Source organism: Dreissena polymorpha, chromosome 9 (genome assembly GCF_020536995.1).
Source record: "Dreissena polymorpha isolate Duluth1 chromosome 9, UMN_Dpol_1.0, whole genome shotgun sequence".
NCBI classification, from domain to species: Eukaryota; Metazoa; Mollusca; class Bivalvia; order Myida; family Dreissenidae; genus Dreissena; species Dreissena polymorpha.
The window spans coordinates 66,526,339-66,543,844 of NC_068363.1; the positions used below are offsets into that span (position 1 = coordinate 66,526,339).

Here is a 17,506-nt window from a genome sequence, read left to right on the forward strand (position 1 = left end):
CTCATTTTGTGTGTTTGTTTGAAGGCCAGTATGATGCACACAAACAAAGTCAATGAATGCATTCAATAATTGTCACTAAATGTCATCCATTTTGTATGTTCATTTCAAGGCCAGTTTGATACACAAGAACAAAATCAATCAAAACAGTCTATAATAGTGACTAAATGTCATTCATTTTGCGTGTTTATTCAAGGCCAAAGACCTAGCAGTGGACGAGTCTTCGTTCACAGGGGAGACAAATCCTACCAATAAAATGTCCGCAAGCATCCCATCAGGCAATGGCACCAATAACGGCATCACGCACCGCAGCAATATCGCCTTCATGGGCACCCTCGTGAGATGTGGGAGGGGCCTGGTAAGATACCATCTGGTTATTTGAACCTCACATCGTCCCAGATTAGCCTGTGCAGACCTCAACAGGTTAATCAGTGAAAACACTTTTGGCTTTCATGATATTTTTTGTTTAAAGCAAATCCCTTCTTAGTGAAAATCCATTTTTGCAGACTGCACAGGCTAATATGGGACGGTCATATATGCACATGTATTTAGCTCCATTTTCCCAGAACGAGGCTCATTTCATCACTTCTAAAATGCCTTGCTCCATGGCCAGTTGGGCTCACAGTTAACATCCCCTGTCATCACTTATAAAATGCCTTGCTCCATGGTCAGTTGGGCTCACAGTTAACAGCCCCTGTCATCACTTCTAAAATGCCTTGCTCCATGGTCAGTTGGGCTCACAGTTAACAGCCCCTGTCCACTGGAAATTATTCATTGCTAGCTAAAATTGCATATGTTCTTATGGACATAAATGACATTTACTTTCCATGAAAAGTATTTTATTTGTAAGAAATATGTTTCATACGGTTTATGTTGGAACACGCTCAGTGCAATCGGAAAATGGACAGTGTTATACATTTGGTGCAACAGTTTTGTACTTCCTAAAAGCAATAATAGAACCAATCTTTATTGATTGACCGATGTCAGTGGATCTTTTTATACTTCGGTTAACAATATGTCTATAACAAATGAAATCAGCAAATTGTTTATGTTGTATTCTCAGTGATTTATTCCTTGAAAATTGTTATCTGAAATACATAAAATTGTAGTTGTTATGAACCAACAAGTTGTTTGTTATATTTTGCATTTTCGTGTGTGCAATTTTGTATAGATGTTATTTGTTGCAGGGCATTGTTATAGGCACTGGACATAATTCTGAGTTTGGAGAGATATTCAAGATGATGCAGAGTGAAGAGGTAGGCTGCTGTATTGATTCTTGTTTCCATAGCAACCAATTTTTTCATGAGTTTCAAAATATGTATCCCAAAACAAACTTTTGGCAACAGGAACATTTTCTATTTTAATCAACTTTTATTTCAAGCAAATAGTGTGGGGTACAGGTTACATTTCAAACAACATGAAGTAGACGTATTATTTGCCTTAGCAATGTAGTAAAATATCAAAGTTGTTTACTTTGTTTTCTGTACTTTGGTTTCTGACTCTTGATACTTGATAATGTATACAGTTTTGTGTTTGCTATTGGCAAAATTGAAATATTAAAGTTCAGAAATACTTAATTCGCACTTAAGGTTTGGCCACTTTAGTAATACATGTACACATGCACTGTAAGTAATAAACATACAAATAAACTTGATTTTGCATTATGAAGTAATGAACTTTTCCATGAACACCTAATTAACGCAACAATGTTTTTTAGACTACAGGGCTAAATCGGTTTGCTAAAGGTGTTGTTCTGGATCTGCGTGTGGTGCACAATCTGAGTTTGCAAAACTATGAGGAAACATCACTTTTATGGTATTTTCTGTTAAAAAGACGTCTCGTTCAAATAAAAATCACACAGTAGGCAAAAAAGCTGACCTGGATCAGCACATGTTGATTGAAAAGATCTACTAGGACAATACTGTTCACACATGCATTAAACTCACTGTCTCCAAAATACAAATCAAAACACACATCAAAATTACCATGGCATAGTGGATATGTTGTCCGCCTACCGACCAGGAGGTCACTAATTTGATTCCCAATGTTGGAGCATTGATTCGCACTGTGGGAACTTAAGACCAGAATGCAGTGCAGCATGGATGTGCTGTGCAAGCAACTGCCCTTCTACTGATAAAACTCAGTGTCTCTATGATACACATCAAATTAACCAAGCTCATGCATTAAGCCCAGTTTTCCCTGACTGCAGGCTCCTAAGACCCCAATGCAGCGCAGCATGGATCTGCTGGGCAAGCAGCTGTCCTTCTACTCGTTCTGTATCATCGGGGGCATCATGTTCCTCGGCTGGTTCCAGGGCAGAAACATCCTCGACATGTTCACCATCGGAGTCAGGTTAGACTGCTTGTGTGCAATCTTATCCAGTGGAACTAGGCTGGCTATCTGAATTAGTAGAGCGCTGGACAATGATTTGGAGGGTTGAGAGTTCTATTCTTAGCTCAGCCACCTTATTTATGATGGTTATGGTCATGACATCATTTCTACGGCTATTCCCCCCTCTCTTATTAGCTTGGCTGTTTTCTGAGAAAACCCGAGGTATTGTCATAGCCAGCTCGTTGTGTCGTCCGATGTCCATGTCGTGCTAAAACCTTGACATTTTGCTCTAAAATTAAAGTGCTTCCACCTTCAACTTTGACACTTCATATGTGCATGTAGATGCACCTTGATGAGTTCTACACGCCACAACCATTTTTGGGTCACTAGGTCAAAGGTCAAGGTCACTGTGACCTCTAAAAAAAATAATTCTGACAAGCTTTCATTTATCAAACTGCACCCGCAGCCGAGTGTTTGCACCAGTTATGCGTTGCTCTTGTTCAAGTAAAGCAGTTGTAAGTGACTGGCATAGGGATGTGCACTAAGTACCACTACACCAGCTTACACAGGAAGTGGAGAAGGTTAACTTACCCACATGGTATGAGTAAAATGCGGTTTAATACTGCAAATAATCCAATGAACAAACTAAACAGAGCATTGGGAGTTTTATTCCCAGCTCAGCCATATTATTAGTGTTGGGTTTGGTGATGATATCATTTCTAAATTCTTTCCCTTTCCAACTGATTTAAGTAAGGCAGTTGTCGGTTACTGGCATTTCTATGTGCACATAGTTCACCCAGAAAACATATGAACCGTTCTCTGTTAAAACACAGTCCTCACTGTTAAATTCCAGAAAAATTTCAACTAATTTAGTTCATAAAATATGCTCTCTGTTAAATACTGATTAGTAAATGTTCACCAACTTCATTTCAGTTTGGCAGTGGCAGCCATACCGGAGGGTCTCCCCATTGTTGTCACAGTTACCTTGGCCCTTGGTGTCATGAGGATGGCCAAGATGAAAGCCATCGTGAAGAAGTTGCCTATTGTCGAGACACTTGGTAATCTTTTAACTAAATATATTTTTGAGAGAATAAAATAAGCCTTTAAAGAGTTGTTTGCAATATAACGCTCCTCAACTTAATTTGTTTTAGGGAGGTGGGTATAAAATTGTTGGTGATTGGTCTGTATAGGTCAAACTGTGTGTCATAAACACATAATTAGTGAAGATAAATGTACGATAACATAATTTCAGGTTGTGTCCCCATGATATGCTCAGATATTCAATATTATAATGGTGTGCCAATTTGATATGATTTGATATTCAAGTTTATGAAAATGTTATACATGATCATTATTGGACACTTTCAAATGTGATATGCTCCAGCTTGGCTTTATTTCAGGTTGTGCTAATGTGATATGCTCTATCTTGGATTAATTTCAGGTTGTGCTTATGTGATATGCTCCATCTTGGATTAATTTCAGGGTGTGCCCATTTGATATTGTATTGTTGAATATTTTCAGGGTGTGCCAATGTGATATGCTCCGACAAGACAGGCACACTGACCAAGAATGAGATGACTGTCACCCAGATACATTCATCTGATGGAAGCTATGCAGAGGTAAAACAACTTATGTATAGCTGATATGAACAACGCCATGCGACAATGGGTCTTAGACCATATGTTTCTTAACAAATATAAAGTCATGCAAGGTAATAGGGTAGCTCATGACCAGACTGTGAGACTGCACAAACTTGTTTGGAGCAATGCTGTTTGCAAATCACCTTAGACCCATTTTTGCATGATGTGGGTCGTATGATTAATAAGCCATTTCTTGTCAAAATCATTATTATTGACAGATAACATTTCTAATATTTATATGTTTTATTATTGTATTGTTCTTTTGTATTGAATAATGTATTAAAAACAATGACATGTCTTCTTTTTATGTTGCTATGATAACTACATTTATGAGCACTGGTCCCAAAACATGAAGTTTACGTTCGAGTTTCGTAATATCATCATACCTAAAGGTTTTATTGTGGAATGACTGGATATACAGAAATTAATGATTTTTATTATGTCACTTGAAAGGACTCATACTTGCCACAGCAACATTGCTACATTAATAGAGTAATAAAAAAATCAGATTACTGACAAAGAATGTAGATCAAAGCCGAAGTACAGTGGAGTTCACTTTTTTGAGACAGCTCTTGCAAATTCTCTTGCTACACACTTTTATTCAACCCCAGGTGACTGGTGTGGGCTACAACGGTATCGGAGAGGTGACATGCAACCATCAGGTGGTTGACAGTACATCCCACCCGGGCATTAGCAAGGTGATAGAGGTGGGCTGTATCTGCAGTGACGCTGAGATATGTCAGGACCTGCTCCATGGGCAGCCCACAGAGGGCGCTCTGCTGGCGTGTGCATTGAAGGTAGGAACATGGGATTGTTGAGTGTGCATTGAAGGTGGGAACATGGGATTGTTGAGTGTGTATTGAAGGTGGAAACATGGGATTTTTGAGTGTGCATTAAAGGTGGGAACACAGGATTGTTGAGTGTGCATTGAAGGTGGGAACATGGGATTGTTGAGTGTTTGAGTGTGCATTGAAGGTGGGAACATGGGGTTGTTGAGTGTGCATTAAAGTAGGAACATGGGATTGTTGAGTGTGCATTGAAGGTGGAAACAATGGATTGTTGAGTGTGCATTGAAGTAGGAACATGGGGTTGTGGATTGTTTGAGTGTGCATTGAAGGTGGGAACATAGGATTGTTGAGTGTGCATTGAAGGTGGGAACATGGGAATGTTGAGTGTGCATTGAAGGTAGGAACATGGGATTGTTGAGTGTGCATTGAAGTAGGAACTTCAGATTGTTGAGAGTGCATTAAAGGTGGTAACATGGGATTGTTGAGGGTGCATTGAAAGTGGGGACATGGGATTGTTGAGTGTGCATTGAATGTGGGGACATGGGATTGTTGAGTTTACATTGAAGTAGGAACATGGGATTGTTGAGTGTGCATTGAAGTAGGAACATGGGATTGTTGAGTGTGCATTGAAGTAGGAACATGGGATTGTTGAGTGTGCATTGAAGTAGGAACATGGGCCGGTATTTACCAACCACATTGTACACTTAGGAATAAAGAAAAAATAAAGAGTAGACTAAGAAAGTAGAAAAATACCTCCAGCATTTGAATAAATGTATATACAGGATTCTGCTGGTGGTTATGTCATTAAAAACAAAACAAAACAAAATTTTCTGAGTGAAGAATTATGAAGATAGAGGGGGTTTATACAAGGTTTTACTCAAAATTAAAGCTATTCCAATTTCAATAATTTTCTTAGACTTAAGTCTTAGAATTCCTTGGCTAATACGGGCCACAGGCTCATTGAGCATAGTACTGAAAGACAGTTCATAGTCTTAAAGGCTGTATGTTCAAACAGGCTTCCTTGAATTGCCTCTGTTTGATCTTGGCCACAGGTTTGCATCATCATTTATAATATGATCACTGAATGGAACAGCACATGTTGCATACATACCTGTGTCTGTAGCTCAAATATCAACACCATTCTTGAGGTCAAAGGTCATGTATAGGCATAATACTTTCTACCTAACTGTAACTGTAAAAAAAATCCTCGAGTTTACGGCATTAAGTGTTGTCATCATGATCTTTGACTGTTTCCAATCATACACCTTGAGGGCAAGTGTGTCTATTACTGATCTAGTTATTTCATCATCATGTATACATTTTAAAAAACATTATTCTTAATTGTGCCAATGTCCTTCTGTTAATAGTTCATGGTGGTACTTTTTTCTGCCTCTGCTAAATTTTTCTTTTAGATCGGCCAATTTACTCCACAAATACTGATTTGATAAATCTGTTATGGATTTATGAGTTTTTGCTGATCTTTGGATACTTCCCTCATATTATCGTATTTGATTTCTATTTATTACTTAAGAAAGTTTAAAGTCATGAAGCATGTGTATGTATATTTCAGATGAATCTGCACAACCTGCGTCACCTGTACATCCGAGTAGATGAGACCCCTTTCTCCTCAGAAAACAAGTACATGGCTGTACAGTGTACACCCAGATATGGACAGGTACGTGCAGCTGAACTGTCTGGCCTTATCTTGTCAATGATATGGGCTGTGCTCTGTAAAAATGAGGTTTGATACATGTACATAAAGTGTTGTCCCCAATTAGCCTGTGCAGTCAGCACAGGTTTATCAGGGGTGACACGCTCCCATTTAATGTTTTTTTTCATGTAAAGAGAGTCTCTTCTTAGCAAAAATCCAGTTTATGTGGAAAGTGTTGTCCCTGATTAGCCTGTGCGGACTCATGCATTAAACCCCCTTTTCACAGAGCACAGCTCATATCAAGGGTTCAGCTTGGAACTCTTATTTAATCGAGAAATGGTTTGTGTTGCTGAATTAATTCTCTTTTTTTTAAAGGTGGTAAATTTACTGCAGCTATCTTTCTTTGTGATCTCAATCTGTCTGCTTTGTTATTTAAACTTATGAAATACATTTTTCCTTCTAATTCATATATAACACATTGTTGTAACATACAATTAAGTTAAAATATAACAATTAATTTTCATATGGAATTTCACACACCAGAACTGCTACTCTTTATTGTAAAATATAAAAAGTGTATGTGCATAAACCATTTTACTTGTTTTTCTGCCCAAACTGGTCAGTTCTGGTTATAATTAAAAAACGCTACATATCTCATAGACTAACATATACACTGATGATATTTCAGAGCAAGGAGCTGATCTTCTTTGTGAAGGGAGCCCTGGAGCGTGTGCTGGAGCGATGTACTCGCTTCCTCACCAACGGAGACACTCTGCCCCTGGAGGATAGGCAGAGGGACCTCTACCTGAAGGAGGCCTACAGGATGGGTACACAGGGGCTCAGAGGTAGGGTACACAGAGCTCAGAGGTAGGACACACAGGGGCTCAGAGCAAGGGCACACAGGGGCTCAGAGGTAGGGTACACAGAGCTCAGAGGTAGGACACACAGGGGCTCAGAGCCAGGGCACACAGGGGCTCAGAGGTAGGGCACACAGGGGCTCAGAGGTAGGGTACACAGGGGCTCAGAGCTAGGGCACACAGAGGCTCAGAGGTAGGGTACACAGGGGCTCAGAGCTAGGGCACACAGAGGCTCAGAGATAGGGTACACAGGGGCTCAGAGCTAGGTTACACAGAGGCTCAGAGGTAGGGTACACAGGGGCTCAGAGGTAGGGTACACATGGGCTCAGAGCTAGGGTACACAGGGGCTCAGAGCTAGGGTACACAGTGGTTCAGAGGTAGGGTCACAGGGGCTCAGAGGTAGGGCACACAGGGGCTCAGAGGTAGGGTACACCGGGGCTAAGAGGTAGGGTACACAGGGGCTCAGAGCTAGGGCACACAGGGGCTCAGAGGTAGGGTACACAGGGGCTCAGAGGTAGGGTACACAGGGGCTAAGAGGTAGGGTACACAGGGGCTCAGAGGTAGGGTACACAGGGGCTCAGAGCTAAGGTACACAGGGGCTCAGAAGTAGGGTACACAGGGGCTCAGAGGTAGGGCACACAGGGGCTCAATGGTAGGGCAAACAGGGGCTCAGTGGTTGGGCACACAGGGGCTTAGTGGTAGGGCACACAGGGGCTCAGTGGTAGGGCGCACAGAGGCTCAGAGGTAGGACACACAGGGGCTCAGTGGTAGGGCACACAGAGCCTGTAAAATTTTGAGCTTACTATGCCATTTGTCAACTCAGCAATTTTTTACTGAAGAATTTTCCATTTGGCCTTAAAAATTACTTCATTAAATTACATACATGTCCAGACATTTTTGTAATGATGAACATATAAGCCAATAGAGGATAATTCTTTGACATGATCAATGTGGACTTTCTACTTTGAGTCAGTGTCTGTGAAACTATTAAGTTACATTAATTATTTAAGGATGGCTAAATCAAAAGCAGAAACGCAGTAAAACTGGCTTGTTACCTTATTGCATATAACTGTCTTGTGCCCTTTGTTAATACTCCAAAAACTCCATATTTATGTGTTCAAAATGTCACTTTTATGTATTCAAAACTTCCCATATCTGTGTTCAAAACTTCATATTTCTGTTTATTAAGTGTTGGCCATGGCGTACGGTCCCAACATGAAAAGCTTGGTGTATGTTGGAATGGTGGGCATCATAGACCCACCCAGGCCCGGGGTTAGAGAGGCAATAGAGCTGTTGACTCAAGGGGGTGTGGCCGTGAAAATGCTCACTGGAGATTCACAAGAAACTGCTAAGGCTATTGGTAAGTGGGCTTCATAGATTTTGAAGGACTATAGAAAAAAAGGTCCTCCTGATTTGGATTGATGGTGATTTTCAGAATATTTTGATAAGCTCAGGTTAAAAGTTAAAAAAGTTTATTTAAAATTTAAAAGTTTTGTGTTTACTGTTGTCAACATAAGGAAAAAACAACTTTTAATTATTAACATTCAGCATTAGTATTCAGATATATTTCTCTATTTTCTCTATGACTCAAGTCATTGAGTTCATGTAACAATAACTCTGTATATCAATTAATGTATTAACTTTTTGTTCTTTACTGGAACAAACATCATCATTTCAGTCCACAATCAGTGGACTGTGTTCACTCAAATATTTGATTTGTTCCGATTTTCAGTTGGAAGACTGTGCATTCTCACAGCAAGAGGACTGTTGTCCACTCAAATATTTGAACGGTTCCCATTTTTAGCTGGTAGACTGCTCATGCTCACAGCAAGTGGACTGTGTTGACTCATATATTTGACTGCTTTCCATTTTCAGCTGGTAGACTAGGCATGCTGACTGCAAGTGGTACCAGTCTGTCTGGAGAGGAAGTGGAGAACATGGATCTTACCATCCTGCGGAGCATTATCAATAATGTCATCATCTTCTACAGGGTGACACCGCGAAACAAAGTCAAGATTGTCAAGGTAACACATTTACAACAAAATTATCAGATTAGCACCATTTGAAAGTAATATCGTTGTCTACAGAATCACACCCAAAAAACAGACAAGATATTGTTATTAAGAGATTTTCAGTGGACGATGGCGTGTTTAATGGTGGAATAACAGGTATTTATTGTCAGGTTCAATATATGCAATGTACTTTCAAATCACTTGTTTTCTTAGTCCATTCTCACCCTGCATCTGATCCAAGCGAGGCATTTGTCATTTATTGGAATACGTTTTTACTCATATATGCACTACGTACTAGTAGACTGATAAGATTGGATAGCATAACCTGGATATGTTTGTGTAGGTTAACTATGATATGTGTGTCGAAATATCTAAACAACCAAATAAACAAATTTTACCTGTTTAGTTTAATAAACATATTTGTTTAACCTAGATTTAATAGAAAGCCTAAGGATTATTGAACATTCTTGAGTTTGTTTTCTGGGTAGAACCAGTACTTGGTGTTTTTTGGGGGGGATTCAAAAACACTCCCACAATGAGAATCAAACCCATGACCTCCCTGAAGCTAGGTGGACACCATATCCAGTGCGCCACAGAGAGTTAATTACTTCTTTCTTGCAGGCTTTACAAGCCAATGGTCAGGTGGTGGGTATGACAGGGGACGGTGTGAACGACGCAGTGGCCCTCAAGGCTGCAGACATAGGCATCTCCATGGGCAAGTCTGGGACTGATGTGTCAAAGGAGGCTGCTGATATGATCCTTGTTGATGATGACTTCTCAGTCATATTGTAAGTGTTCATGGTACAAAATGGTAGAAATTATTCTTGATTTGAGTTTATAAGTCCCCTCCCCATGTTACTGGAGGGGACTTTCCGTTGAGTAACAGTCAGTCTGTGTATTCGTCCCAATATTGATGTTAGCAATAGTTCTGTGGCATAATGTGAATGTTGACTTAAACCTTTACTTCTCAGATATGGATTTCTGCCAATATGTAGGGCCTTGCAAATCTAATTACACTCAAATCATGTTTAATAGATTCAAGTTTAAAATGGTTCGTTTCTATTTCTAAGATACTGATCAACAGCAAACAGCATAAAACATGAACAGCCTGCAAGTTACTAGCAGGCTTTTCTGGTTCTATGCTGGTTGCTTTAAGCATTTGTGACTCTGCTTCCGAGTTAATTAGTCCCCTACTAGTCTAACAGGAGGGGACTAACAGTTAAGTCCCAGTTAGTCTGTGTATCAGGCCAAATATGGATCCTGTGTTAGCAACAGTTGAAAAGGACTGGTGCATACATGCTGTGTTAACTGGTCATTTTATGTTTATCATACAACAATGGCTCCTATTCTAGTGACATTAAGTGGGGACTTCGGTGTCCTTTCTTTGACAAATTTAGTGTTATTAGTTTTAGTTCTCATGTATTTTAGGCATGCAATAGAAGAAGGAAAGGGGATATTCTACAACATCAGGAATTTTGTTCGTTTCCAACTTAGCACGTAAGTAATGTTGGTTTTCCTTGAAATATAGATGAATCATGGAATGCCATCTTACAAGATGTCCATCTTATAACCATGTAAATAATTTAGATGGCACTACTAGAACATATTGTTACATAAATTTGATCTACAAGTATATTGTTGCAGCTCTAGTTTGCTCTGTGATTACATAATACGTAGATAGGTCTTATTACAATGAAGATCACTTTTTGTTTATCATGATTTATTTGATGATAAACAATAAAAAAGGGGTTTAGTTGTTTTATTCATGGAGTGGAATTATTTTGTCAACTTTCGGCTTAAAGCTCAAAAATATAAACCTAATGTTGATAATTATTAATTCATATTAATTTTAATTTTGTTATTGCACATTGATTTGCTATCTATGTGTACCCAAACAGGAGTATAGCGGCCCTGTCCCTGATCACGCTTTCCACACTGTTCAAGCTGCCCAACCCCCTGAACGCCATGCAGATCCTCTGGATTAACATCATCATGGACGGGCCACCAGCTCAGAGGTACTTAACACCCTGTCCCAGTCTCATGACATAAGATGACCAAGTCTGAGAACACTGGGCTTCATGCATGTGTGTTAACCCTTTGCATGCTGGGAAATTTGCCGTCTGCTTAAATGTCGTCTGCTAAATTTCTAAAATTAGCATTTTCTTTGAATTTTTTCCAAAGAATACTATCAGAATAGCAAACAGTTTGGATCCTGATGAGACGCCACGTTCTGTGGCGTCTCATCTGGATCCAAACTGTTTGCAAAGGCCTTCAAAATTCGGTTCCCGCACTGAAAGGGTTAAGTCTTATTGCAGATTAGCCCAGATTGTCCCAGGTTTGCACGGGTTAATTAGGCATGACACTTTCAGATATTTTGCTGATGTTTGGTACGTGAGTCTACCTACATGACTTACAGATAAAAGGAGAGTTTTGTTCCTGTCCAATCATATTTGGCGAAGTTGTGTGACTTGGACTTATAAATTTTCTCTGTAAGAACCTTTTTCAGGAGCTTGTTTACGAAAAACTTTAAGATATTCAGCTGATTTTCGGTATGTGAGTCTATATACATGACTAACAGATGAATTGTGAGTTTTGTTCTGGTTTGTTGATTTTTTGGAAATGTTGTAGGCCTTGGACTTAGACAATTTCGCTAATTTAACTATTTTCTTGTGTTTTTATGAAACGCTCTTCGATATTTAGCGGATTTTTCGTATGTGAGTCTACCTACATGACTTAAAGATGATGTGGGAGTTTTGTGCTGGTCCAATCGTTTTTGGTTCAGCCTGTTTATTGCTAGTTTAAGGAAGCCAAAAAGGTGTTGCTTTATGGCTTCAGACAGGTTTTCTTTTGATGATATCAAACTGTCAATTCACGCAGAGTGCAAATTTTGGCAAAACTTTTCCTAATGCCATTGACTCTTTGTTAACAATTTCAGTAAAAAAACAACAACTTGCTTACATTAAACTTTTGATTAAATTATCAAAATAAAACAAAAGTGAAGTTGAAGACTGTGATTATATTAATTGGCGTCAGTTAAAAGATGACATTTTGCGTTGTAAATCAACGAGTTTTGTGTACAACAACTTCTACAATCATTACTGCGACGCAAGTATTGATCTACCTCAAATTTCTTTTTTTTTTAATCATGAACCATCTCATATGTCGAGACTGTAATTTTAATCCATTTTTGGAGGAAAAAATCTCGACTTTTGACTGCATTTTGACAGTAGGTCAAACATAGACGTGCTTGATTAATAATTTAAAGAGTTATAGACAATTGGCTTCACATGAAACTGACGGCATCTAGTTCAAATAGCTTTTGAAAGCCAGAAAATTATTATTTATATTTAAATAAATAATTTTTACTACTTTGATTGTTCCTGCAAGTAAATGACTTACATGTAACACAGTTTTTTGTTGTTTTTATTTTCTGTTATTAAAACACTTCAACTTTCTTATTTTGTTATTCATAATTATTTTATTTGTATGCGCCTGGATCGAAAGATCGGGGGCATATTGTTGTTGGCCTGTCTGTCTGTCATTCATTCATTGTGTTTGTCCCAAAACTAACCTTCGTTAAAGTTTGGTCATAACTTTTTATGCTCCCCCTAAATTTTTGGGGGGAGCATATAGTCGCCGCTTCATCTGTCGATGCGTGTGTCCGTTCGTCCGTGCACAATTTTTGTCCAGGCTATTTCTCAGCAATATATGACCGGAATTCAATTAAACTTTATGGGTAGCTTCACTACCAAGAGGAGATGTGCATATTTTCTGCCTGTTCTGGTCGGATGATTTTTCACAGAGTTATGGTCCTTTGAAATTTTCCATTAACTGTACATATAGTGCAATTCTTGTCCGGGCTATTTCTCAGCAACTAATGACCGGAATTCAATGAAACTTTATGGGAAGCTTCACTACCAAGAGGACATGTGCATATTATCAGCGGGTTCTAGTCAAATGATTTTTCACATAGTAATGACCCTTTGAAATTGTTGCATTAAATGTACATATAGTGCAATTCTTGTCCGGGCTATTTTTCAGCAACTTATGACCGGAATTCAATGAAACTTTATGGGAAGCTTCACTACCAAAAGGAGATGTGCATATTATCAGCCAGTTCTGGTCGGATGATTTTTCACAGACCTATGGCCCTTTGAAATTTTCCATTAACTGTACATATAGTGCATTTCTTGTCCGGCTATTTCTCAGAAACTAATGACTGGAATTCAATAAAACTTTATGGGAAGCTTCACTACCAATAGGAGATGTGCATATTATCAGCGAGTTCTAGTCAGATGATTTTTCACAGAGTTATGGCCCTTTGAAATTTTCCATTGTACATATAGTGCAATTCTTGTCCGAGCTATTTCTTAGCAACTTATTACGGAAATTCAATGAAACTTTATGGGAAGCTTCACTACCAACAGGAGATGTGCATATTATCAGCCGGTTATGGTCGGATGATTTTTCACAGAGTTATGGTGCTTTGAAATTTTCTATAAACTCTACATATAGTGCAATTCTTGTCCGGGCTATTTCTCCCCAACTACTGACTGGAATTCAATTAAGCTTTATGGAGGCTAAACTACCTTGAGGAGATGCGCATGTTATTTGTGGGTTCTGGTAAGATGATTTATTTAGAGAGTTATGGCCCTTTAAAATGTTTAAGTTGTTAAACCATCCATCGTATTATTTTGTCCAAAGTTATGCCCCTCAAGACGTTTCCTTTTATCTGAATATATAGTGCAATATTGTGACCAAAAAAAAACTTTGGGGAGCATCACCCGTCTCCGACGGTTTCTTGTTGAATATTGAAGATAGCAACTTGATATTTGGCATGCATGTGTATCTCATGAAGCTGCACATTTTTAGTGGTGAAAGGTCAAGGTCATCCTTCAAGGTCAAAAGTAAAAAAAATACAATCCAAGGGAAGTAATAAGCTTTAAAAGGGAGATAATTTTTAAACCTGCCAAATGATATATTGAAATTTCATTTCAAAGCGGCGCAACAGGGGGCATTGAGTTTCTGACAAACACATCTCTTGTTTTTATTGATTTTTCTTTTCTACAATAACGTACTGTATATTCCTTTTTAAGCTTGGGTGTGGAGCCAGTGGACCCAGACGTTATACGACAGCCGCCTCGGAAAGTGAAGGACCCGATCATAACGCGCTATTTCATCGTGAATATCGTGGTGTCGGCCGCCATAATTGTCTGTGGTACACTGTGGGTTTTCTGGAGAGAGGTATGGCATTAGAATAAGTCCCGACCTATCATTTACATATTTATTATGCCCCCCCTTCGAAGAAGAGGGCGTATATTGTTTTGCACATGTCGGTCCATCCGTCCGTCCACCAGATGGTTTCCGAATGATAACTCAAGAGCGCTTAGGCCTAGGATCATGAAACTTCATAGGTACATTGGTCATGACTGGCAGATGACCCCTATTGATTTTCAGGTCACTAGGTCAAAGGCCAAGGTCACAAGGACTCGAAATAGTAAAATGGTTTCCGGATGATAACTCAAGAATGCTTATGCCTAGGATGATGAAACTTCATAGGTACATTGATCATGACTGGCAGATGATTGCTATTAATTGTCAGGTCACTAGGTCAAAGGTCAAGGTCACAGTGACTCAAAACAGTAAAATGGTTTCCTGATGATAACTCAAGAATAATTAGGCCTAGGATCATGATACTTCATAGGTATATTGATCATGACTGGCAGATCACCCCTATTGATTTTCAGGTCACTAGGTCAAAGGTCAAGGTCACAGTGACAAAAAACGTATTCACACAATGGCTGCCACTACAACTGACAGCCCATATGGCATGCATGTTTTACAAACAGCCCTTTTTGTAAAGATTTTGAGGAATTGATATGAATCGTGTGCTCTGGAATTTATTCCATATGGAATAGAGCAAGATTCTGAGGAATTCCCATTTCAGGGACAACCCTGGGTCTTTGAGTGCCTCTTTTATATTACCTATTACACTGCAACTTTGTTTAACGTCTCATGCTTGAGACTTGGGAGATTATGGTTACAAAGGGGGATCGAACCTCTAACCTCTGAATTCTGTTGCCAGTCTGTTACCACTAGACTATGGACACAGTTTTGCTCGTGCAACGGGTTTCATAAATATATTGACTATTATTAGCCAATAAGGTGTTACCTGTAACGGTGGAAAGAAGGCTAATATGTTGGCTTTCACCATGTGTGTTTATTATTATATGGGAAATTCTGAATGCTGATAATAGCTGAGCTGACTGTGACTAGATATGAGCCGCGTTCTGAGAAAACTGGGCATAATGCATGTGCGTAAAGTGTCATCCCAGATTAGCCTGTGCAGTCCACACAGGATAATCAGGGACGACACTTTCCACCTAAACTTGATTTTCGGCAAGGAGGGACTTCCTTGAAACTAAAAATACCATATAAGCGGAAAGTGTCGTCCCTGATTAGCCTGTGCGTACTGCACAGGCTAATATGGGATGAAACTTTACGCACATGCATTAAGTCCAATTTTCTCAGAACAAGACCCATATGTAAAGTTATCTTCAATGTGGCTTTTGTAATAGAAAGTATGCTTTAAAAGCACAGAAATTATAATGTGTCTGTCATCTACACATTTTCCTGTTATTAAATTCTAAGGTCAGATGAAAAGACAGGTTTCAATGTGTACAAAATTAATATTAGACCATATTTCACTTCCCGTAACAACCAACGTACAATACAATTAGAATTATGTGTTTCCTTCCAGATAAAACTGTTCTTTACTGACATGTAAATGTAGTTTTGAGAATCAAAAGTAAAATAAGTGTTAACCCTTTCGCCTATAAGAAGAAAGTGAAAATGGCTTTTGCAACCAGCATAAAACCAGGACAGCCTGCGAGTTACTTGCAGTCTGTTCAGGTTTTATGCTGTTTGCTGCTCATCAGTAACCAAGAGTTGGAAAGGAAGCCTTTAAAACTTGAATTTAGTAAGAAAGGTTTTTAATTTTATGTAACTTTCTAAGGGACTACAAATGCGTCAACATACATATCTAAGTGGTAAAAGGTTAATAAATCAGAAGATCAAGTGCACTTTATTATAAAATAATATATTTGTGATAACTCTTTTTTAATTGTACAGAACTTTGTAGTTGTTATTTTATGTGGCACACTTTGTGTGTTGTCTTTGTAGATGAGTGACAACAAGATAACGCCAAGGGACACCACCATGACCTTCACCTGCTTCGTATTCTTTGACATGTTCAACGCACTCAGTTGCAGATCTCAGGTTGGAACTTTATCTAATAAATTCTTTGTTTCTTGGCAATTTTTTTCTCTGTATTTTTTACCCCTTTAAACTCAAGTTTTTTGGTAACAAAAAATGCAACTTGTTTGGCGGTATTGTTTTTGCTCTGTATGTTTTTTTTATGATTTGTAAGTATTTCATGTTAATCATGCCCTTGGAGTAAACATATCCCCTACGTATGGTTGTGAGGATATTTTGCACTATGTTACATCAAATTGAGGTCCTCTACAAAGATCATTCTTTTGGTTCCAAAACTGACCATGTCCCATTAAGGCATTATGCACATGAACTCTAAACCCATAAAAGCGATAGCTACTCTTAAGATGTGAATTGTTTATAACATCGTTGAAATGACCAATGAAGTTGTATAACATGAATTAAATCATCTATTAACTCTTTCAGCGCTGGAACCAAATTTGAAAGGCCTTTGCAAACAGTTCGGATCTAGATGAGACGCCACAAAACGTGGCGTCTCATCAGGATCCAAACTTTTTGCTATTCTGATAGTATTCTTTGGAAAAAAAATCGAAGAAAATTCTTATTTTAGAAATTCAGCAGACGACATTTTAGCAGATGACAAATTTCCCAGCATGCAAAGGGTTAAGATATTTATGTTGTTTGCAGGACAAGTCGGTGCTGCAGATAGGTCTATTTTCCAACCGCATGTTCCTGGTTGCTGTAGGGGGTTCAATAATTGGCCAATTGTTAGTCGTCTACTTTCCACCACTTCAGAAAATATTCCAGACTGAAGCCCTGTACTTCTCAGGTATAACCAAATGTCACCGTTTTGTTGTTATGTGTGTTGTGTGCGTACAAGAGAACATTATTATGCTTATATAGATTTATTTTCCAGTTATTCATAAAGCTAACATACAGTGTTATATCAGTGTGACATTTACCTTACAAAATACACACACAATAATTTCACAAAAAT

At 38.7% G+C, this 17,506-nt stretch overlaps 2 protein-coding genes across 23 annotated transcripts in view; one reads left to right on the top strand and one right to left on the bottom strand.

The window, feature by feature from the left end:
* LOC127844484 (uncharacterized) overlaps window positions 1-17,506 on the bottom strand; it is a 276,328-nt gene that overhangs the window by 198,707 nt on the left and 60,115 nt on the right. The gene's annotated exons all lie outside the window — the stretch shown is intronic.
* LOC127844454 (calcium-transporting ATPase type 2C member 1-like) overlaps window positions 1-17,506 on the top strand; it is a 32,571-nt gene that overhangs the window by 8,008 nt on the left and 7,057 nt on the right. For all 22 annotated transcript variants that reach the window (XM_052374670.1, XM_052374675.1, XM_052374676.1 and 19 more), the window contains exons 7-22: window positions 194-355; window positions 1,185-1,253; window positions 2,207-2,349; window positions 3,262-3,386; window positions 3,850-3,947; window positions 4,580-4,765; window positions 6,327-6,431; window positions 7,096-7,252; window positions 8,454-8,624; window positions 9,140-9,288; window positions 9,898-10,064; window positions 10,705-10,773; window positions 11,175-11,291; window positions 14,373-14,520; window positions 16,459-16,554; window positions 17,197-17,338. In XM_052374670.1, coding sequence (XP_052230630.1) covers window positions 194-355; window positions 1,185-1,253; window positions 2,207-2,349; window positions 3,262-3,386; window positions 3,850-3,947; window positions 4,580-4,765; window positions 6,327-6,431; window positions 7,096-7,252; window positions 8,454-8,624; window positions 9,140-9,288; window positions 9,898-10,064; window positions 10,705-10,773; window positions 11,175-11,291; window positions 14,373-14,520; window positions 16,459-16,554; window positions 17,197-17,338 — 2,104 coding nt within the window. The remainder of the gene's footprint in view (window positions 1-193; window positions 356-1,184; window positions 1,254-2,206; window positions 2,350-3,261; window positions 3,387-3,849; window positions 3,948-4,579; window positions 4,766-6,326; window positions 6,432-7,095; window positions 7,253-8,453; window positions 8,625-9,139; window positions 9,289-9,897; window positions 10,065-10,704; window positions 10,774-11,174; window positions 11,292-14,372; window positions 14,521-16,458; window positions 16,555-17,196; window positions 17,339-17,506) is intronic.